General features: G+C 37.5%; 2 protein-coding genes across 3 annotated transcripts in view; one reads left to right on the forward strand and one right to left on the reverse strand.

The window, feature by feature from the left end:
• Positions 1–23: 23 nt before the first annotated feature.
• On the reverse strand, positions 24–5,048 carry LOC128030127 (clusterin-like protein 1). 2 transcript variants are annotated; one of them, XM_052617630.1, is made up of 9 exons: positions 4,964–5,048; positions 3,735–3,863; positions 3,479–3,627; positions 3,165–3,335; positions 2,618–3,053; positions 1,732–1,854; positions 1,144–1,358; positions 794–972; positions 24–682 (listed from the first exon to the last, which is right to left on the reverse strand). In XM_052617630.1, exons 2-9 carry the CDS (start codon positions 3,832–3,834, stop codon positions 667–669), a joined length of 1,389 nt encoding a protein of 462 aa, XP_052473590.1. In that variant the 5' UTR covers positions 3,835–3,863; positions 4,964–5,048; the 3' UTR covers positions 24–666. The 2 variants fall into 2 exon arrangements, with proteins under 2 accessions (XP_052473590.1, XP_052473593.1); XM_052617633.1 differs by having other exon boundaries at positions 4,978–5,043.
• A 2,488-nt stretch (positions 5,049–7,536) lies between these two features.
• The window catches only part of LOC128030140 (collectin-12), a 28,254-nt gene continuing 11,447 nt past the window's right edge, over positions 7,537–24,343 (forward strand). The window contains exons 1-2 of the mRNA XM_052617636.1: positions 7,537–8,020; positions 10,584–10,634. Of these exons, the coding sequence (XP_052473596.1) occupies positions 8,014–8,020; positions 10,584–10,634 (58 nt within the window). The 5' untranslated portion in view covers positions 7,537–8,013. The remainder of the gene's footprint in view (positions 8,021–10,583; positions 10,635–24,343) is intronic.

Raw genomic sequence — 24,343 nt, forward strand, 5'->3', positions numbered from 1 at the left:
GAATTTGAATCTTGCAATATCGGTGCATCTCTCACAATGTGGCTTTATTTCTTGTAGTAAGTTTCTCACAATTACAATAAGCAGGCATCCATAGAAACATGCTCAAGAATTCAATTAAACCTTTATAATGCTTTATAGATTTTAGATTTCCTCATGTGAACACATAAAGGCATACTGATGTAATAAAGTAGGACAGAGGTCACCAGGCTCGGTCCTGCAAAGTTTAGCTCCAACTAGCCTCAACACACCTGCCTGGAAGTTTCAAGTACACCTAGTAAGAGCTTGAGTAGCTGGTTCAGGTGTGTTTGATTAGGGTTTGAGCTAAACTCTGCAGGACACCGGCCCTCCAGGACCGAGTTTAGTGAGCCCTGAACTAAAAAATGGTTTTGCACTAAAAAGAAAATTATTTTTAAGGAGTGATTAAGTAATACCTGTTTACAATAATGTGATATATATTTGAATTATACCTTAAATACATGAACTTACATATGAGTAAGATATACATATAAGTTACAAATGCAGCTAACTGGAACTTGTCACGTGATGAGACCACAAATAAATGACAGTACTTACCGTTACTTGATTTTTAAACTTAACACAATGCATAAAATATAAATACATATGATATAGGATGGTACCAGTGGATGAAAGCTGATGACTTGTAGATTATACATCATCATGCCTAAAAAACAAGAAGGCAGCAAGTTAGAGACTTGTCGGAGGTGAGCATTAGATCCATTATCTGAACTATTCTGACATGTTTCATGATGTGATTCATTGGAAAGTGTCTCACCTGACCATCTGCTTGTACATGCCCAGAGCCTCCTGTGCCACATACTGGATGAAGGCGGGATCCTGCAGCCTGAGACCCACAGGAACGGTCAGGGTGAGAGTGGGGGAGTTGAGAATATTCACTTCCACTGTAGTCTCTGCTTCTGGGGTGTCGTCGTCCTCCTCAGTCTGTGCCACCACCTTGTTTTGGGGGGATTAGTTAATTTTGTACCTGTTTTGTCTCACCTTTTGAATAGCTACCATATTCACGAAGCATGATAATTCAGGTAATTTCATGCGGTATTACATGCTACATGTACAAAAAAAAAAAAAAAAAGGTTATACCATGATAATTTTTTGTTAGTGTCTCACCGATGCGATGCTGAAGATGCTTTCAGGAGTGGTGTTGTTATTGGCGAGCTCAGCCACCCAACCGAAGTCCGAGGCCATGTTGCCGAGCCAGCTGATGGTGTCATCAGTATGACGTTGCACGATGCCCAGAACCTCCTCGTACTGCTGCTTGGATGCTTCCAACAGCTGAGAGGCTTCATCCAACTCGATGTGTAGTTCTCTTACATTTGGGCATTCTGTGAATCAAACAGTGAGTTCTTGAAATGATCTGTACCACTGGTAAGAAGGGGACAGATATGTCTATTGCTCACACAGAAAAATGTTCCAAACCTGTATGACTATTTTTTTTATTTTTATGGAACATGATTGTCTAAAAGTACAAACAAGTTTCACTAACCAGTCTGAATTATTATTTCACGAATCTGATACACTCTCATCTAGTTGTTAACAGCTAATTGTTATTTGATTATCAGTTAATATCGTCTTAATATACAGTAACGTAGGTCTATTCTTTAAACTTCTGAGGAGAGCTGGAATATAGTGAGTATAGGATTTTAATTTTTGGGTGAATTATCCATTTAGCTAATCATTGAGAGCATGCATTCTTACCGGTAAACAGGGTTCCCTGGCAGGCCTCACACTTGCTCTGCAGCTGCCAGCACTCTGAGGACTGTCTGCGCAGATCTCTGCACAGTCTCTTGTTCTGCAGAAACTGAGGGAAGCGTTTCTTCTCTGGAGTGAATACAGACACAAGTAGAGAGAGTTAAGGCCTGTTCACACCGAGTGCGATAACTATATTAGCATTCACACCAGCTCACCATAACATTCTGTTTAAGAGCACACTGCAGTTATGTTGCTACTTTAAAAGCTCAAGCTCCTTCAAATTGTGTGAATTCAAATTGGCTGTGAATGCTTTTATCACTCATCAGCTGGGGGATCATAGTGAGACCCCCAGTAACTTTTGGCCCCCTGTACTCAGTCCCACTGCTTTTATCATTCATCATCTGGATAACATAGCTCTGAAAGTTATTCCACATTGTTTCTTTGGATCACGGTTGGTATTGTGGCCTCTGCTATTCTCTCAGCTTAAAGACCTGTTCACACACACACACAACAATAACTTAAGACGGATGATAATGTTTTAAGGGCAGGTTTTAGAGTAGGGTTTTGATTTGGCTTGGCTTGATTTGATCGTTCTGAACGGGCCTTGGGAACTTTGTACAGGGGTATTCTTGCATTAAAGGAATCGTTAACCCATAATTCTGTCATTATTTACTCAACAAACGTCATTTTAATTACTTTTTATAATAATTTTTTTGTCATTGTGGAAACTGACAGTCCCTATTCTAACTTTCATTGTATTGCAAAAATGGCCAGATTATTGTTTATGTAAGCACCTATTTTTGTTACACAGAACAAAGTCATTGGTTTCTAAAAAAAAAATGTGGGTGAGTAAATGATGACAGAATAATTGCCTCAACACAAGATAAAGCACCTTTCTCCTCTACAGTCTTCTCAACAGCATCATGGAAGTCACCGAAGGCTTGTGTGACAACGGCCCCAAACTCCTCCAACACACTTCTGCCAAAATCAAAGAAAGACTCCAGCACATCTTCCAGTCCCACACCTTCCAGAAAGGCGGAATCCAGAGCTTTGTTGGCAGGCTTGAGCACCAGCTCACTCTCTTTATCTTCCTGAAGCTCGGGGTTGAAAGGTCTGCGTAGGGCCTGGTCCAGCTCACGGTGGAAGTGGGAGACCAGCGCGACACTGCGATTGACCAGGGTTCCCACTTTGGTGAGCAGGCTGCTGAAGGAGTCCTCGATCCTCACCACCTCCAGGTCAGGATTCTCTGCGCTCTGGTTCAGCACTACCTCATCCTGAGTATCACGAGGGCCAAAGCGAGAGCTCAGTCTTTGGAAGAAGTTCTGGAGCTGTGGAGAACAGAAAACACATAATACAGCTTTGCTATTTTGATTCAAAGCTGTTTCAAAATACACAGAGACACAGCCTTTAAATGGTAGAGGTGGATGAGAATGCTGTACTTTATTGGTGAAGGTAGCGAATCCACTGCGGCAGGTGTTGGTATAGAAGTTCTTACAGGTTTCCTCAAGACAAGGTCGACATTCCTCCCAGGAGGACTTCAGAGATTCTTTACACTGCTGTTCAGCTTCGTTCAGCTTCTTTTCTATATCCTGTGCGATCTCTGCTGCGCCCTGATGGTGCAAGAAGTCAATGACAAGTTTCGAAAATGTATCTCAAAATGGTACTTGATTTTATGTTAGTAATTTTATTGTTTAAAACAAATAAAAAACCATTTATTTTGGTTTTAAAAAATGCCACTTGAATTATTGCTGACCTTTTTCTTCTCCCCACTGTTCCTGAGGGACTTCATGAGGTTTGCGTGCTTCTGTTCATTCTTGGCCATCACCTCCTTCATTTGTTTGATCCCAAACAGTGCCTTGCTGAGCTCCTGATCCACCAGCTTCTCCCCTTCCAGAGACAGGCCTGAAAGACCATCACGTTGCAGGTCATGTCATAAAGTCATAAGCTTGTTCCCTGGCTTTTGTGTATTCATTTGAGCACATATAGTCATGGCTAGAGAATGCACTCACGTTTGAGAGTGTTGGCTGTCGGAGGCAGGGCAGTATCAGGGGCACAATGAAAGGCCCCCAGAGATGCCAGTAAAACCAGAGAGAGGATCAATGCTCTCATCCTCAGCAACTTCAAAGCAATAACAAAACCTGTTTGAGAAACAAGTAGGTGGTTTAGAGACTTTCATTAAATAGCTGCAGATATTTTTTGAAAGGCTTTATAATTTGTAATACACAATGATAAGACATTGTTTCGTTTTTTTTTCCCAGTAAGTTTCAGTCTTTCCGTCATGTTTTGATCATGAGAATGCTGGAGGAGTAACAGCTGTGAGTAACCACTGAGTGGCACTACATCTTCACTGAAAATGCACAGTTCAAAGAAATTCAGTGTTATATCATGTTCTAGAAATGTAGTCAGTGTTTGTCACTCTTTAGTCTATGCAGTTGGTTTGTGTTAGTAGTTTAGTATCTAATATATGTTTATGTTTGCTTCCAGATACTTCCACTAAGAATTAATCCAGTTCTCTAGAAGCTTCTTTCTGGGATTAAGGAGGCAGAATATGTGATACACTGGGCAGATTAAGAGAGTACAGAATGTGGCTTCATATTATAGAGCCAAACCAGTCTTGTGACTATATATTAAAAAAATCCACCCCAAACCCTATGAGGCAAATAATTCTAGAATATACTAGAAAATCTTCTAGAAATACCACCGGAGGTTGACAAGTTCAGCAGCTTTACTTCATGGACATCTGTTGTCTTAAACACAACAGAGCCGCCACTTTTGACAAGTTCAAGTGTAAAGCTGTCACATTGTATATCTGAGTGCTGATAAAACAATCAGTGAATAATTTTCTGCCATTGATATTTGTGGCCCAGTTTGTTACACAATAGTATCTGCGTTATTCAACATGAGGACATGCTTTAAATCACAGCTTAAGTAATTAACAAGTACATTAATTTGGTATAAAATTGATGACATCCTAAAATTATCTATGGATGGAATGTGCATGCCTAATTGCTTATATTCATTATTGATGGCAATTCACGTTCAGCTTATTTAATTTCCGTCCACAGAAAATACACTATGATCATATGTAATCATACAGTACTCTCCAGTTAAACGTTCAGGATCTTTACAATGAGAAAGTATAATACTATTATTAATATAAATTAACCATACTCATATTCACTAAATATTTTGAGAGTTAAGTAATCAGAGGTATCTAACATTATATCAAGGAACTCACCAGAAAATTCCTACCGTTGTCTGAATGCAGTGTGATGAATGCTGTTTGCTGCGGAGGGAAGGTGCGTTGTTTATCTTTACCTGAACACTTCTATTTATACTAAGTAGAACCAGAGACAATCCAATTAAAGCATTTAGAGGTTATGGACGTCCACAATATAATCCAGCCTCCAAAACTAGTTTTTGTTCTGCCTCTCAGTATATGGTTAAACATATAAACATACATGCAGCATCCACAATGATGCTATCTGGAATTTCTATTTATTAATATGTTAGGTTTTTGTATGTTATTTGAAAGAAGCTTCTTAGTTTTTTTTTTTTTTTTTTTAAATACACTAAACCCAGTAATACTGCTTTTTATTATCAATGTTGAAAACAGTTTCACAAAAATGATTAATATTTCTGTGTAACTCTAATACAGCCCTTTTTTCGGTCTGAATAAATAGAAAGTTCAAAAGAACATAATTTATTATTCGTTTTTAAAGTCCTCACTTAATAAAAGTACAAAATAACTATTGAACAGTAGTGTTTGCTAATTGTGCTAAGGCATTTTTACTTAGGACATAGGTAAACTTGGGTAAAGGTAAACTTTAGGTAAAGGTAAATATAGCAAAGGAAAATCTGACACGTTTAAAGTCTTAAATTCTCAAGGTTTAAAAGCTACTTTGTCAACTTTGCGTATATCGTCCTGTCTACCAGGAAAAAGCAGTTATGTGAATTTAGGATTTTGTCATGTCATTACATTGTTTATGTAATGAAGCAGAAATTGTCAACACAGATCTGGTGTAGGCCCACATTCCCCTCACGTTTCTCATTAGTGCTCCTTGTCCTTGTAAAAGTGCCCTCTCTTCAGGGCTTGTGACCCAGAAAATAGTATTTTCTAACCTCTAATGAGAAACAGCAAAAAATGGGCCACTGGTATGTCTATCTCTGCTAAGCCTAAACACACCTGTTTCTCATAACCCTATCTGGACTCGTCACGCTCATCTAGAGCCAAAGGCCTGGTGGTTGGCACGCCGAGGGTGATTTACTGGATATGAGAGCACGGAAACCTCAGAATACATATAAACAGTAACAACAGAACATGCAATGAAAACATTGCTTTAGTATAAAATGATAGACCCTCTTCCTTATGAAAATGTATCGTGAAAAATTTGCCAGATTTTTCTGTAAAACCGTAGTATATTAATATTGGATGTCCTTCAAATGCTGTAAGCTTTCAGACTATTTTTTTTTATTATTTTTGTAACTGTAGCACTTTGGGTTTTTGGTGGAAACTATGATTACCATGGTAATGTTTGAAAGTAAAGTGTGATTCCAAAGGTAAACAAAAATGGATAAGGCACCTGCTCTGGCACAAAAGCTTCTGATACGTGAGAGACCAATTAAAGTCGTTTAGAGCTCAGCAGTGCAGCTTTAATATGACTGGAGTTGGGTTTTTTTTTTGTGTGTGTGTTGTTTTTTTTTTTTACATTATCGCATTTCCTTGTTAAGTTGGAAAAACATTTCTGGACAGTGTGATGCTAGACTTTTGTGGTGCAGTGGATCACATGATTCTGAACAATCCAGCGGGATGTCAAATAGTTAATCATGGATCCCTGTGGCAAATTGATTTAGAGAGAAATGCAAAGAAAGAACAAAATGAGCTGTGTGCTTCTTAAACCTGAAGGGAGCGGAACACTTGTGCAAGCAATTTTGAGCAACAGTCAACACACACAAAGGACTTTTAACTTCAACCTATAAGCTTTTCAATCTAACTTTAATGTCAAAATTATGTAACATAATTCTCAAAACAAATATTGTACTAAATTATTTGTATAATTATATAGTACTTAAAGGGATAGGTCACATAAAAATCAAATTATGTCATCATACAAACCCTACACTTATTCCAAACCTGTATGAGTTTATTTCTTCTGTTGAACAAAAAAACAAGATATTTTGAAGAATGTTGGTAACCAAACAGTTGATGGCAGCCATTGACTTCCGTTGTACTTCCCTTTTCCGGTACTATGGACGTCAATGGCTACTGTCAACTATTTGGTTGTCCCTGTCCCTTTAAAACACGTGACAACATCTTGCAGTGAAATTCTATTTTCTACACTTGTTTATACATCAGCTATAGAGAAGTATGATATTGGTATTTTAATTTTGAAAATAAAATTTGCAAAGTAATTTGAATTTAATAGGATTGTGAGCTAGATATTTGAAACCAACACACAAAACCACTGCTAGAGAAGCCACTTATTATTATTTATTTATTTATTTTTGTTAAACTTTGGCTCAAAACTTTGTAGTTACTCTTATATAACTTTTATCTGTGACAACTCCAGTCCTCAATTTATATACAATATTCCAGCATAATAGTACACAAGCTTAAAAGGTCGACCTACTCATAGTGCTTAAAGAGTGCAGAATATATTAAGGTATTAAAAATGCTGAGTTTTGACGTAGTAGTTTGAGTAGCAATGTTTTTCTGATTACAGGTTACGATTTCACAGCACTCCAAGCTCAAAGATAACTAACTGGTGCGACGTGTTAAGACCCTCCCATGTGCCAAGAGGAAGTTTAACTCCAAAAGCGGTGCTCTGCAGCACATTCAGAAATCCAGGGAAGAGAGGGAGGCTGCTGCTACTGCTTTTCACCTGGTTTTCCTGTAAGAGATGCACATGTAGGAAAACAAGTGGACTAACAGACACAATACAGAGTCCCAATTTCTCCCTGGTTATCGGGTTGCAGCCAAAAGGCAGAAGACGAGGCATCCTTACTCACCATCGTGAACGCGTTCTCATGGAGAGAGAGAGAGAGTTTGCTTCTTGAGCAGAAGTTTATACGACTCCTTAAACATCGCTGTTTACGAGGTTTTCCTTTTTTTCTCTCAAATTTAGCATCAGTCACAGGGATTGAGGGGGTGAAAACCATTCCACGCATGTTTCAGGTGGAATAATCACATCTGTGGAACTTCAGTGTGGAAGATTCTGGAGTCCGCTCTATTGTCATGAGATTGATGTGAACTTTTGGCTTGGAACGGTGTACCGCAGTTTGACCACAATGAAGGGTAGGATGCATTTCAAATTATAAATTTTTTACGCATTTTTAGTACACTGTCTTTTTAAGAGAAGTCTCTTGAGTCTATCCACGCGTTTCGCTTTTAGTTTTTCAGTTTTTTTTTCTTTCTCTTTTGAGAGGAATGTGTGTTACTCCAGTGCACGAAACATCTGGTTGCGATTAACTGCTGCTAGTGTCTAAGGTTGGCGGATTGTTTGACGGAACTGCCATAACACACACGCACACACACACACACACACACACACACACACAACCTTGTGTTGCTGACCCGGCTATTGTGTGGGATGTTCAGTGACATTGCTCCGTTTATCTTAAAAAAATAAAACGCGTGGCCACGTTACAAATGAAACATCTGGCGTGGCGTGAGGATGTTTCTCTAAAGCAGGGGTCGGTACCTACCCTTTTTGACATGACGTGCCATTTTTTATTTTTCTGGTTAACCTGATTAATTTTTTATTTTTTTTCTGTTTTCATTTAATCAGGTACTTTATTCATTAATTATAATTAGGGCAATATTAGAGAAACAAAAAATTAACAAATAGCATCATTGTTGACCTGCAGCAGCAATTAAAATGTTTTATCCAGGGTGTCTTAAGTATAAACTCTAACCTCAGTGTTATACTATTGGAAATGAATAACAAAAAAATAATGAGTGCAGCTTTAAAAGTGTCATTTGTAGTGTGGAAATAAAGAGTCAGGATCTTATCATTCAAAATGAAAAGGTCCTATGTATTTTCAGAGGTTGTTGAAACTTGGATGTTGTGATCCAAGATGTTTTCCATCTCAATTGCACACCAGAATTTAAACGTGTGATTCAGAGAGCCACTTACAGTAAAAATAAATTTGCATGTCCAATGGTCAGATGTTTTTACAAACACCAAGCCTTCACATCACATTTTTTTGTGCCTTATGAGTTATGCAACATTTAACGGTGCTTCTTTTTTAGTCAGTATGCTGCCATCTAGTGGAAATCTCAATGTAAATATTGTTTATATTACTAAAAGCAATAAATCCATACGCATGGAGGCTGTCATTCGGACATGTTAAAATTTATTTAATTGGAAGTGCAGTTTAATGCAACTTGAATTTATTGAAGTGTAATAAAAAATAAGTACTTAAGAATAAAATAAAACTTCAAACAAGTGAGATAACTGTTTTTTGTTCATCTTCAGGGATTTTATCTATGCACAATCAGCTTGTAACCCTCCAAAGAGAAAGGACAACTTGAAATCACATCATATGACCCCTTTAAAAGTTTTATTTCAAGCAATATATCCCTTGCAACGAATGTTTCTGACCGTGGCTTAGTATTTTTTTTTTTTTTTTTTTGGTGTGTGGGAGCTTTGTTCCTTTGCATTTCCCAGAGTGTTGTTATTTTCAGCAAAAAGACTGAAATAGCTGTCAGCTTCAGTTTACAATTCTTTGTCCCAAGATGTTTGTTTCCTAGTTTTCCACTCTGAGGTTTCTAGGGGTTGTGTGTCCATTTGGATGGTTGGACCTGAGGTCACACTCTGTGGGGTTTCTAACAGACTTTCCCCCGTCAACCTGTGGTTCTGAGTCTAGTTTAGCATCAGAGTGCAGGGGAGTGGGCTCCAACTACAGAAACATGTGTTCTTTCTTTATTTTCTCTGGCCTTGGATAATGACACATAAAACCGCCTGGAGTCACCCCTCTCCTTTCCCATGGGCATAGTAGCCACATGAGAGAGCACTCCAGGACAGAGAGAGGAAGTAGAGGATGGTATCTTTTAGTTAACTCATGAATGGACCATCCTGACCAATGTTATTTCTGCCGTCAGATGCAGACCACATGCATTTTATCGATTCCAAAGATAATTTCAGAACTTATTTGTGCCTAATAATGTGAATGTGTGTGTGTATACACACACACACACACACACACACACACACACACACACACACACACCTCCTTCAAACGTTTGTAGTCAGTGAGTAAAAAAAAAAAAAAAAAGGAATATTGTTATTCAGCAAGGATGTATTGAACTGCTCAAAAGGGATATTTATAATGTAAATATTTATATTTCAAATACTTTTATTATTATCATTCTATTCATCTAAGAATCCTGAATAACATGTGTCATGATTTTCACAAAAATATTAAGCAGCTTTTAAATATTTATTATAATAAAGAAATGTTGCTTGAGCACCAAAGTTACATATTAGAATGATTTCTGAAGGATCATGTGATACTGAAGACTGGAGTTATGATGCTGAAAATTCAATCACAGGAATAAATGACTGTTGTAATAATGATAATAATAATAATAATAATTCACAATATTACTGTTTTTATATTTGATCAAATACATTTAGCATTGGTGAGCATAAGTGTGTGTGTGTGTATGTGTGTGTATGTGTGTGTGTGTGTGTGTGTGTATTTACTGTCTTATACTAGAATCATATAGAATAAAAATTATATTGATGAATATTATTTTAGGTCATTATTAGATTACCAGGCCTACAGCACTTACTTACTGTACTAATATCATTCTCTTTTTTATTTTTATTTTTTTTTATTTATTTTTTTTGCAGACGACTTCACTGATGAAGAGGAAGTGCAGTCTTTTGGCTACAAAAGGTTTGGTAAGTGTATTACAGTGCCTGATGAATTTGCAGTCAGTTCATGATCAATATGGATGTTTTTCATTGTTTTCTGCATTCTCCTCCATATATCAGCTTGGATGAGTTTTCAGTATTCGAAAGGTGAATTGGGTTCTAAATTATAGTCAGGAAAGCTGATTATAAGTTACACAAGGTCAAAACCTGGTGTGTACTGCAGCTGTTTTCCCCTCTAAACGTGTGCTATTATCATTAGCCCATCAGACGTATGTTTTAGTGAACAAATCTGGATGCCTCAGTTCCTTCTCTGCCTTTTTTCTTAAAATTTTGAATTTGATCATACTAAACTTGAAATATGTTTGAATGGTTTCTGTAGGGATTTTATCGTTCATATTAATCACATTAATTTGATGCTTTTGAGAAACAAACAAACAAACAAAAAACTTATTTTGGAATGATTTCTTTAAATATATAGAAGTATACACAAGTATTTTTGTCAAATTTGCTACACACACACACACACACATATATATATATATATATATGACATTCTTGGTGTCTGTGAATTTAGTCTTTTGTCTGTGAATTTAGAATTGTTCATGCCCATTTCCTCTATTTTTATATTTAGATTACCTTTGCAGTCATCTAACAGTCACATAAAATAGTAACTTAAACTAACACACTTAAACTAGTAATAATTTATTGATAATGTTGAAAAAGTCTAATTTCAAAATAAATATCCATTTTCATTCTGTAAATTATATGTGTTGTGGTGCATAAATTGATCTGTAACATTTAAAACATCAGATTCTGTTTATTTACATTTTATATCAGACATTTTGCATCAGACATCAGTTACATAACTTTTATCCAAAATTGTAATATCAGTGCATCCCTAGTTGTGTTGAAAACCACAGTTACATTCTCATGGTGACAGGTGATATTTAAAAAAAATCATGAGCCATAGTCTACTGGAGGAATGTGTGTGAAGAAGTATCTCCATTTAACATCTGTCCTAAATCGCAAACCTTCTTCTTTTTAAGCAGTGACTTGTTTAATTTAACCAGTGTGTTTCCAAGAGAGGCATCAGAACAACAAATCACATTAACTGTGTAATTGGATAGTTTATTACCTATGCATTAAGCCGTTTGTAAATCTGTAGTCTTTGGTGGTCCAGAAAGAGGTTTCAGGTTTCTTGCTGAGATACCACCATCCAACTAGCACTTATTAAAGCAGCGGGAGTTATTTCCCAGTTTGACCTCAGTTCATGCAGAGTAATAATGTGTCTACCACTGAGGTAGAGGAATGAGTTGATTATGGGCGTGAACATTAAAAGTATAGCTCCTAAAAACGGTTGGACTCGAGCCCACAGCAGAAGAATTTTGTTGAATTTTGTGTTAGTTTAATTTAACTGAATAAAGATGATTTAATATGTTTACTCTATACCTTGGGTTTTAAAGTTAGGATCAGAATGCCTATTTAATGTCTATTTAAACTGTTCACAAGGTGATAATGAATGGATGAAATGTAGTGGCTGTAGTATATCATTTGAAATGTTGAATGTTTATTTGGTCTAGAACACATATTAGCCACACCAGACTGAAAACTATTGCTGCATCCGAGATTCTATGTTTGGTTTGAAACTGGCTTTGAAACCATTAAACAAAGCATGTTCTACCAGTGTCAGTTGCATTGTTTCACTATCATTCACAAATCCAAATGTATCAAAATTGCAATCTGTTTGTATGAGCAGAACTTCAGTCTGATAGTACACAGAAATTATACAGCCTGCATCTACAGAATTGAAATGCTGGTGTTTCTGTTGTAACTTGAGGAGTCACTGATCTATTTTGTTTAATGCAGGCTCATTTCTTTGTTTAATGGCTGTAATGTGGGTGTAGGGAACAAGTGAGGAAGTGTGGTGAAGGAATCCAGCAGCGTAAGACCTGTGTCAGCGTAAGAGTGTAGGGCTGGTGGGTTGCGGGGTCCATGTAGGAGTGTGTGCCCTCTCACTAGATACATTTCATCCCAGCACAGCCCTTTTCACTGAGCCAGTGCGGTCATAGATACATAGTCTTGGAAACTATTCTAGCTCCTTCAAACCATCAGACAATTAAAGCTGTCTGTTTGGATCTGTCATACAGTTTGATTTTAACACATTTTCACTATTAAAGTTGGTTATTTTCCCCTTCACTCAAAATATCAACGTACTGCCAGATATTTGGCAAAAGTTACTCTTCATCCCAGTGGAACAGAGGAGATCCTTTTTACGGTTTGTAAGCCATTGACATGGAAATATGTTTTTTCAGTGGTTTTCAAAGCCATTGGGAAAAAGTCCTGGATGGGGAATGAAGGAGAAAATACAGAAAGAAACTATTTTCAAAGAGAAAGAAGCACCCTTTTGATCTAATACAGCCATGAGTCTTTTTGGGAAAGATGCAACATGTTTTTCACACCTGGATTTGGGGATCCTCTGCCATTCCTCCTTGCAGATCCTTTCCAGTTCTGTCAGGTTGGATGGTAAATGTTGGTGGACAGCCATTTTCAGGTCTCTCCAGAGATGCTCGATTGGGTTTAAGTCAGGGCTCTGGCTGGGCCATTCAAGAACAGTCACGGAGTTGTTGTGAAGCCACTCCTTCGTTATTTTAGCTTTGTGCTTAGGGTCATTGTCTTGTTGGAAGGTGAACATTCGGCCCAGTCTGAGGTCCTGAGCACTCTGGAGAGGGTTTTCGTCCAGGATATCCCTGTACTTGGCCGCATTCATCTTTCCCTCGAAACCTCGAAAAAATTCATCTGCAACCCGTTGTGCTGTCCCTGCAGCTGAAAAACACCCACACAGCATGATGCTGCCACCGTCGGGCCACTCTGCCATAAAGCCCCGACTGTTGGAGGGCTGCAGTGATGGTTTCTCCCATCTCCCGACTGCATCTATGGAGCTCAGCCACAGTGATCTTTGGGTTCTTCTTTACCTCTCTCACCAAGGCTCTTCTCCCCCGATAGCTCAGTTTGGCCGGACGGCCAGCTCTAGGAAGGGTTCTGGTCGTCCCAAACGTCTTCCATTTAAGGATTATGGAGGCAACTCTTAGGCTCTTAGGAACCTTAACTGCAGCAGAATTTTTTTTTAACCTTGGCCAGATCTTTGCCTTGCCACAACTCTGTCTCTGAGCTCTTTAGGCAGTTCCTTTTGACCTCATGAATCATGAACTATAATTGACAGCATATATGAACAAAAATATACTGTTCTTCAACACAATATTTTATTTTCATAAAAAAAACCCACACAAGTACAAATACAGTTATAAAATAAGAACAAATAAAAAATTGCAAACAACAGCACAAATAAATGCAAAAAAATAAAGGGAGCTATGAAACTAAGTTTTTCAGGTTAAGCTAGTTTTAATTCAGGTAAGAAATACTAGAAAAATTAAAGTAATCAGATGTAAAAAAAAAATAAATAAATAAATAAAAATAGTGCTTGACCATCATAAAATTGTTTAATCGTGATTAATCACATTATTGTCTGCGATTAATTGCATTGTTATGGACAAAACTAATAATCCATTCAAAAGTAGTGTATTGGTAGACTGGGCCGAGTCCAGAGCCTTGATTATAGCATTATAACAGGCACCTTTCTATATAGTGACCTGCACGATCGCGGGAACCATCAAAGCAGAGTGCGGCACGGGACAACACTTGATGGGCTGGTAGAGACTCGTGTGTGCGGGACGTGGGAGAATAATTAGGGTGTGCTCAATCTAGGCAATCTTAACCGTGCTGGAGTGCATTTGACCCCCAAAGCCTGATTCGTTTGACTAGTGTGATTGTTCCGTTTAGAAGTCCCTGGCTCGGTTGGAAGAGGGTGGGCTAGAGCACGGTTCAGTTATACATCAGATCAGTGAGTGTGAGCGCTAACCACTCTGGAGTGCAAATCTTCTGATATGTGCTGCATGAACGATGCACTCCACTGTGTCAAGCGACAGCGCTTTTCTGCTGTCTTAGCATGCTATCTGAAACTTGGTTCGCGATGAATCCGAGCTGTGGGATTTATTAGTTATAAAACTTATTCAGTCAAGAGCAGAAAGTGGTTTTCTTTGTCTTTTGTTCTTTGATTAACATGACAGACAATAGCTGGAATATTGGACTGCGGTCCCTTTAAGAATTTATGCACGGACCCAATACTGTTACACATGTTCTGTTTCTCAACCATTTAACGTTCTCAAACTGTTTAACTGCATACTCACCAAGACGGGCATTTTGACATAATTGTATTTGACATGTAATTGTATGTATTTGAATGTTTTAGCACAGTTAGCCACTCATTTTGGTATTTGTGGCTCACACGCTGTTTGCGACTGAGCGCGGGCCGGCTTGTGTACTCCAAAAAATGTAGATCAGACGTAGTGCTCGCGCTTTTAGTGTAAGTGCAAAACCTGCAATACAAGCACTATTTAACTGATGCGAAGGAGACGTGTGTGAGAGAGAAGGGTTCATCGCAGAGAAGAGCGTGAGAATGCGCGATGTAACAAAACGTTGATGTAACAAAACGTTGATGTAACAAAATGGATCGGCTAGAAATCGGAAAGAAGTGTGACTGGTCGGCCGGTCACCGATCCTGGCCGATCAATCAGTGCCTCTGTACTTTCAGGGTAAAATGCTTGTTTGTTTGTATTTGGTTAGGCATAAATCAAACTAAATTTAGTGAGGTTTATGTTTAAATGAGAATTAAAACATGACCAAGCTTGTTTCTCTAGAAAATCTGTTTTTTCTCAAATTACTAATGAAGAAAAGAGATTTGGTGTGTGACTGTTATTGTTTATGTATTGTAGTGAAGATGCATTTGATTTAGAATGTTTGACTCAGAGCAAGTGTTTTTCATTTGACTCAGGTTTATTATTACTAGAGAAGAATGTCTTCAGAGTGTTTGTTTAATGCCCCCCCCCCCCCCCCCCCCCCAGGGTTCTTCATGCATTGATGTTCTATAATGCTGTTTTGAATCATGTCATGCTTGTGTGTTTTCAGCATGCATGCAGGCGCCAGCAGATGGATGTAGATAGAGATAGAACATTTGTCTGTCCTTCAGCCCACAGGGTCTGTGGGGTGAGCTGTCGGGGGTGTGGAGGGTTTTATCCTTATCTCAAGCCCGCTCCAGCCTGGATCAAGAGAATGGTAGACAGTTCTCCAACTGAGAACTGGGTTTTTTTTTTCTCCATTTGATGCACAAATGACCGCTTCCCAGCAGGAGGTTCATGCCATGGGCTGTAAGGATTCTGGAGAGGGTTTGGGTCAACTCTGGGTCAGGCCAGTTGAATTTGACTCTTTAAAAGCACCTTGGCTTGAGTTCTCATTGTTGGAGACACTTTGGAAAGGGGAGATAAGCAGCCACACAAATCTGAGCTGAACAATTCTTTCTAAAACAATGTAGTTTACATAGTGAAAAGAAAGCTTGAGAGTAAATCTTGCTTGTTTATGCTGAATGACTTGTTGTTGAAGACTTTGACTAAATTCATGCTTCTCAGTAGTCGGGCTTTTGTATGACAGGGAACAGATCAGGAGGGGAGGTCTCCTCACATAAACAAGGAATGCTACCAAATTTCTCCTCCTTCACTCTTGACAAATAGATACAAATTGAGCTTGTAAAACAAACCATCTGTTGGGCTCTACCGTGTGAGGAGAAGGGGTCAAGTTAGCATCCGGCCAGTCTTATAGAAGGTCTCTTCAGAGATGTACTTACCCGCTTTAACATACTGTCATGTGATACGGTGTCACACCTAAATGATGGATGGACTCTGTGCCTTTCGTTGCAACACAAGGTTTGGCGTTCATTCAAAAACAATACATGTCACTGATGGAGAAGACCAACTCTTTGCTTTTGGCATTACCAATAAAAGAAAGTCCCAAGTGCAGCGCAGTGTCTGATATATTAATGAAAGTCTTTTGGCTCCTTACTCTGCCAAAATCAACTCTGTGCTTCCTGGCCTGAAAAAAGGTAGAGTGAAAGAAAGATGTGTATTTTTCTTTGCTCGATTCAGAGTCCTACTTACTGACAATCCGTTTTGCAGAACTGGCCAATACAGAGGCACAGTGCCTTTGTTTCTTAGGGTTGGATTACTTTGGCTGTCAAGACATCTGACGCACGGTATTATTCTTGATCGGGTTACCTTTTTGACTTATTTAATGTATCATTTAACTCAGATATGAATACATAAATAATAAATTATTACAAAAAGATGGAGGTATTCTTCCTCTGACAGCTGACATTAGACAAGTAATGGTAAGTAATGGAAGGTATTTTTCTTCATGGTACATCTGTAGTTTAATTGGACATGGCTCCATTGAGTGGTGCAAACACATGCATTTCATTTAGCAGTTGTTTGCTTTTTTTATGTCTCCAAATGTAATTAGTGTTTATATTTTGTTTCTTAGTCACTTACACAATGGGTGGAATTGCACCATTTATCCTGGTGTGTGTTGCACTTTGTTCTATTACGTGTCAAGCATATCTGGCTTGGAAGTTTATTAAGGACCTCAGTGGTTTTATTGGCTGCGTAAAGTGATGAAGCTTGTGAGCGCTCTTCTGGCTTATGTCAGGCTTAGCTTAGTTGCTGCGGTAACGAACAGCTTTCCACTGTGACGGCCGCTGATTGCTGAGTCAGGACCCAGGCCTTGCGGTGGGCCACCCACTAGCATGAACCCTTCCTGCTCCAAACCCCCCAACCCACATTCCTCCCATCAGTGCAGATGACTGCACCCCTGCTAGAACATTTGATACACAGTAAAGAGTTTAAAGGAACAGTTCACCCAAGTATTTTTTTAAAGACTCTTTGCACAGTCCTTAGTGACCACAGCTGTCAAGCTCCAAAAAGAACAAAAAAAAAAACAATAAAAGTATCATTAAAGTTGCTCATGCGATTCCATATAAAAGTCTTTGGAAGGCATATGATAGTTTTGTGTGAGGAACAGTCTAAAGGTAGAGAATCACATTCCCGGGCTCTTGATTGCCATTTTTGTTAAAACATATAGTTGCAAGTATTTTATTAATTTCTAATGAAATACTGTAATGTTAATAAGGCAAAAGAAAAGCCATAATGTCCATAAAAGAAAAGAAAATCTGTAATCTTCTAAAGTCATTTGTCATTATTCACAAGTAAACGTGCCTTCTGCTCGCTTTAGTAGAGCTAAAAACTTTCATGATGTGTGGGGCAGGTCTGAGAGCCATGGGAGCCAAGCCAGGCCAGTGTGATGCACCGGTGTCTCTCATTAACACGCACCACACCAGCCTTGCCTCCATGGCTCTCATTCCCACCCCCTCATCACAATGTTAATTATATACAGCTTGTTTATATAAACATCATACAAACTCAAATCTTCAGCATTTGAAAGTTCAGTGATAGTAAGCACTAGAACATAGTAATGTAACTATCAAAAAGACTATCACTACACTTGCATGTAAATATTCAAGCAACATGCAGTATACACAGTCTTCAAATGTAGCAGTCCATCCTCAACCTAACCACATGCTAACCACTACTCTTCACCCTATAACTAGAAAAGAACCCTCTGTAAATCCTCACATGAAAATCCCCATGTTAATCTTGTGCAAAAAGACACAAAATAACACACAATTTCAATTTTTGTTTCCCTTACACATTCTGATGCAAAGCATGCTAAGAACTAGAAAACCCAATCATTTTAAGTTCAGCTTACTACAAAGAAATTTTGAGTTCACAGAACTTTCATTGTCATTTCAGTCAAATTAACTCATTTTATTTAATTCATTTAACTTTTAATTCATTTTCACATTTCAGGTTTTACAGTGTGGGCTTTAATGATGTTTTTGTCCATGTTTGAGCTTGACAGCCTTTGGTTTTTATATGACAAAAAATGCAGAACAATTCTTCAGAAAATTCTACATTTGGGTTGAATGGAAAATATAATAGCGTATGAATTTGGATTCTCTATGAGTAAATAATGACATAATTTACATATTTGGATGACCGGTCTCTTTAAGAAGAGGAAAGAAGAAAGAAATGTTTCACAATTCTAAATTGCATAATGCCTGTTATGTTTTGCTCTGTTTGAAGTTGGATGATGGAGCTGTTGACTTGCTCTAAACTTTGCCATTCATTTCACGGAAGATCATTGTTTAGTGCCGTAATTTACAGTATTCAATGGTCTCTCTTGAATTTTTGTTGCCAAACATGTTCTTCGGCTAACCCCCTGATGAAATGAGATCATACCTCTGAGACATAAGACATTACACAAATGTCACCCCGTAATCATGCACACAGAAAACAGGAAAATTAAAATCATTCTTCAGTGAAAGTCATCATTTTTAGCTGACATCAATCAGCTCTGTGGTCACCCTCTTATCGCTCGCTTGTTATGTTTTATTGAAGAAACTTGTACATAACAATTCAATTATCATTCGATCAAGTGTCTCTAAGGTACTACATTTATATGACTACATTCATCCAGCCCCAAAAATAATCTGCACTTGTTCAGAGGGTCTTTTCCCACCTCTTTCTCTGTCAATAAAGTTCAGGGCCTGATTCCAGAACATTACAGTGTTCTGAATGAGGGAGCTGTTTTGAATCTCCATGGATACATCTAGATGACATCACATTACTGTCAAGATTAATGAGCCATATTGAAAATCGGTTCAGGCAACAGTGCATTAACCCCAGCGGTGTACTCTCCTCTCAGTTCCTTATGAAACCAGACCATAAAAGTAGTAGAATGTTTTCTATCAGTATGATAGCTGTATGATTAGTATGATATCATTAAGTCCCTCTGGTATCATCATGATATCATGATATCATTAAGTCTCTCTGGATTCTCTTTTAAGCAAAATTTTAACCTTGAGCCTGTTAGGTTTAACTGTTTGAATCCTGATTTAATTTGCAAAATTAATTACTACATATTTACTTAATAATATATTCAGTTTTAAACAACGATAGCAAAAAGTGACATTCTAAATTGCTGGATTGGGATTTAGACAAAAACAAAATGTAAATTAAAAATGATATTATTTATAATTGTATGTATAATTTAATCGGATGCATTATGGAACAATAACATTCTGTCCTTGCAATTTATTATAAATCTTTAGTTTTAGTTAACTATATATATATATATATATATATATATATATATATATATATATATATATATATATATATATATATATATATATATATATATATATATATGGGATTTTTGTAATGTATATAGTTAATACTCAATGTGATTATTTAAATTTGCACCGCTCAAATGAGTTTTGCATTTGCATCATGTATGATTAAAATGGCATGTGCCCTTGTGGCCTAATGTTTAATAATGAGGCATGTGTGTATGCTTTAAGAAAACCAGATGCCATAGTGTACATAAATGTGAAACTATTCACTTTCTTTCAGCTCTCTCCATATGGCCTGTTTATTTGAAACTCATTTGGCATTGGTTGACACTCACGTCAATACTATAGCAACTACTGTAGATATGCCAGAAACTGACTATACCGCCTAAACACATGCAGATACAATCTCATCACTGATCACTTATGCATTTTAAAAGATTGGGTTTTAAAAGCATAAAAATCCAATTTGTCTCCATGTATTAAGAATGTAGCTTTTTTGCATCATGCTTGCGACTAAAGTGACTAGAAATGATGTAGGTTACTAAGTAGTATGAGAACACTCAAGTGGGGAAAGACCAGGACTTTTTATTGTTAGTTCTTCTCAAGGAGAGAAAGATTTGTTCAAGTAGTAGGAGCTGCTTCGCATTTATATAAAAACTAGTTTAGTAACTAATAGTTTATGTAAACTAAAAACAAGAACAGAATCTCTCTTTCAGCTTATTAGCCAGAGGCCCTTGGCTTTAGATTTTGATTTCCTGTCTCAGATTCTGAGTGGGATCTGCCTGTCTGGCTGGCCGTGAATTATCTCTGTTTTTGTCTCCACACATTTTCCATACATCCCTTTTATGATTTCCTCTTTAATTTATGCTTTATTTCTACAGTAATACGATATAGATGACTTACAGGGCTGAACATAAGCATATATCTGCATGCCTACTGTACACGCAGTGTTTCTTTTCTTTTCTCAATGTTTTCATTCAAAGCAGCAAGAGCAAAATCTGTTTCATTTATCTTGAAAGACTATTGTAGGTTTATCCAGTTATTTCCACAATCGCTAGCTTTGTCATCTCATTCTTTCAGAGTCTCTCTGGATTTCTAAAAGTGCACATGGCCTTAATCACATAAGGAAATAAGTGAAGCTGAAAACAGCCCACACGTGTTCCAGTGAATGTGCCAATGTCTTAGGAAAGACTTTATTGCCTCTCTCTGAACTCCAGAGAGGATTTATTCCTATTTCTGCCTCTATTTTGTTGCTGATGTCATAAAAAGAAAAAAAAAAAGAACCTGTTGGATCCAGAAATGTTAAAGACTTACTGTAAATTGCTTGATTTTTATTTGTTTGGATCAAAACTGCATGTGTCTGATTATATTTGAGCTGAGACAAGTAAACATGTAAACAAAGGCTTCATGTTGTAGCCCAACCATGAGTGTGGAACAATATACGAAGGAATTATGCCCCGGATTGTTAGTCATTTCAAGGCATGATTTTCCTCAGTGTATCTTATGGATTTTGTTTTCCATGCAGATTCAATCTTGCTCAATCAGCGTAACAGGAAGTGCTGTTTTAATTGGTCCAGACTAGGGTTGTGCCGATAGACGATAGTATCGTGTATCGACGATAGTCAGAGATATCGACATAAGCAGATTTCTCTGTGAATAATCAAGATGATATTAGGCTCATTTTCCTATGAATGTATTATATTATAATAATAACCATTATTATTTTTATTTTTATTAGACGGCCTGTTATAATTCGGCTGTCAAACTGCCTAGCTATTTCACTTCAGTGTGGCTGAAAAAGTTGTAACGCTTTTACTCGGATAATTCATTAAATCCATGAAATGAAAGAGATAGAAAGCGAAGAGTTGATGTCCCACACATTTAATGGCTGGTACACGGCAACGCACTCTTCTCATACGCGAGAGATTAACTCTTTCTTGGCATTACAAATAAAGTAAAGAGAAAATAATAACAAGTCGGCAGAGCAAACTTATCATCCATAGTGGTTCTCAAGTAGTCCTTCTCTTAAAGACTGATCACTTATAACACTCACTATGTGGTGATGACGTAGAAGGACTACGTGAGAACCACTATGGATGATAAGTTCGCTCTCCCACCTTGTTATTATTTTCATGCACTCCACACTATAATGTGGTGCATGCACAATACATAGTTTTGGCCTTTACAATGTCCCCATCCACAAACAGACGTATATCGTCTGCAGATATAAGGTATTTCTTTGCACTTTAACAAGTAATCTGAACGGTATATATATGTGCAATATTTGAAAGAGCCCTAACTAACTGAGTTTAATGCCACAGTTATGTTAGAATGCATCTCATTCTTGTTTCTGTGGCGGTGTGTCGGTCTCGTCATGAGGCGCGCTGTCCGGAGCGCTGATGCATCAGTTCAACTCAACTTTACTCCAAATATATGAACTTACCTGGTTTGAATACTTTATATTTAAAGTGTTCGTTTATGTCCAATATTAGTGTTAAACTGTTGGTCTTTAAATGAAATCTATGATGATTTGACCATTTGAAAATGACCACATCGCCCAACACTAGTCCAGACCTCTCCCACACAGATACACCAGGTTTGGTGGTATGTTCAAGCCATTCATAACTTAACATCTCACTAAAATATATTAAAAAATGCACATCCTATACCATGATGGTGTTTTATAAATGAGGTTGAAGTCAATAATATAAAGGGTTCTTAGAGGAAAAGTATTACTTGTATCCAAATTGTAAACTGAGCTGACATTTTAGATGTTTGTTCTTCAGTTCTTGGCATGAAGCGATGATGTATCAGATTTTCTCTTGCATCCTTTGATTTTTTTTCCCCCTGTTGTGTAATAAGCTCCAGATGTCTGTGCCTATTTAAAGTGTTATAAACCTGTTTGCTGTCAAAAAAGGGGAAAAAATATTACTGTTGCATGCTAGCGGTGTGGAGCAGTACAGTTCAGAGGTTTACAAACATAATGGTGTAGTAATTTGTCTCTATAGTTAAACCCCCCTTTTTAGAGTGCTTTCTTGTTAACATTCCAAAGAGGGGGCTTTTAATGAGGGACGCTGGGGCCATAATGATTGGATCCAGAGATGGGCACCAGATTCACAAAATTAGCTATTTCTGATGCTACACAACTGAAAAGAATTTCATGCAAATAGCATTTTATTGGAGTCTTACCGTGAGGGATGATTCCAGATGTTGGCAGTGGTCATGTACGGATAGATATGCAGCATATTTGGAACATGACGAAACTCATTGTTTTCTTATGTTGAAATAAACCGGAATTATCTACTTCAAGAGTTTACTTGCTCTTCATCTTAAGAGACTGACTTGGTCCGTTGTTACTATTTGATCATGTTTGTGAAACTCTTTGGTTTCAGGGCTGCCATTCCATCATGTTCAATCATTTTACACTTCTGCTTTTCCAAATGTATTAGTCACATAATGATGGCCAACGTGAAATCAGTTGAGGTAATGCTTAACTGGAATTATGAAAAGAAATACTTTATTATGACAGCAATTTTAGCTTTCAGATCATGCAGATTAAACTATAATTATTATCAAATGGCAAAATAATTGTTTTTCTCAAATGCCTGGAGTATGAGAGTTCGTTAGCTTTCAAACTGTATAGCTTAAACATTTGAACATTAAGGATGGCTTAATTAAACACAATTATAAATCAGTCAAACACTGTAAAAATTAGTAATGTCTACTTGAGATCAAATTAGACTCCCTTGGAAGATCTTCTTCCAGCTCTGAGAGATAGGCTAAAGGTAGAACTTAACTGATTTTCTTTTTGAAGAGGAGAAGTCTGGGTAGTGGTCCAAACATTTTTTAATTATGGCATATTTAGCAATTCAGTACTCTTAAAAAACGTAATTACTGAGACGATAGGAAATCTGAAAGCTAATTTTCTCAAGAAGTAGGATAATTGTTTTTGCAAAAGAGCATATTTTGAATCGTTCAGGGGGACAAAAAAAAGGTCCTAATTGAAGAATCACCCTTGAACATATTCCAAACCAAAAATCAACTCAAACATGGACCGCTTTCTGTGTGTAGTGTGGAAAAATTTATTTTTGTTGCCATGGAAATTTCCATCACAAGTGTTCTGTTTCATTGGGCAAGTGTGAGTGGGTCTTATAGCAGGTATAGAGGAAAAAAAAGAGAAGTACAGGAATTTTTTCTTTGAGCGACTTCCTGAGTCCAAATGAAACACAGCTGTTGCACAGGCGTGGATTCGGGCCTCAGCGTTTCCCCCTCTTTCAATCTCCTGCCACAGCTTAACAACCTCATCTCACACAGAGTTAAAGCAGCACTTCTCCTCCTCCAACTTTTAATATGATCTATCATGAGATCTGTAGAGTGCATACTGTGAAGTGTGGACTAGAACAGCAATCATCCAGTGTATATTATTATTAAACAGTAGGTATGGGCTGTTGTGTGTTACTGTAAATTTATTTGGAGCGTTTGACTAGTTATTTTCTCTTTTGGGAATTTCCTGGACCAGAACCAGTCACTGCTGGCCTGTTCAAAATGACACTCTAGCCATTTTCCAGACTCTCCCTAAAGCACTGTAGTAAAGGGCAAG

Source organism: Carassius gibelio, chromosome A2, assembly GCF_023724105.1.
Source record: "Carassius gibelio isolate Cgi1373 ecotype wild population from Czech Republic chromosome A2, carGib1.2-hapl.c, whole genome shotgun sequence".
In the NCBI taxonomy this organism is placed as follows: domain Eukaryota; kingdom Metazoa; phylum Chordata; class Actinopteri; order Cypriniformes; family Cyprinidae; genus Carassius; species Carassius gibelio.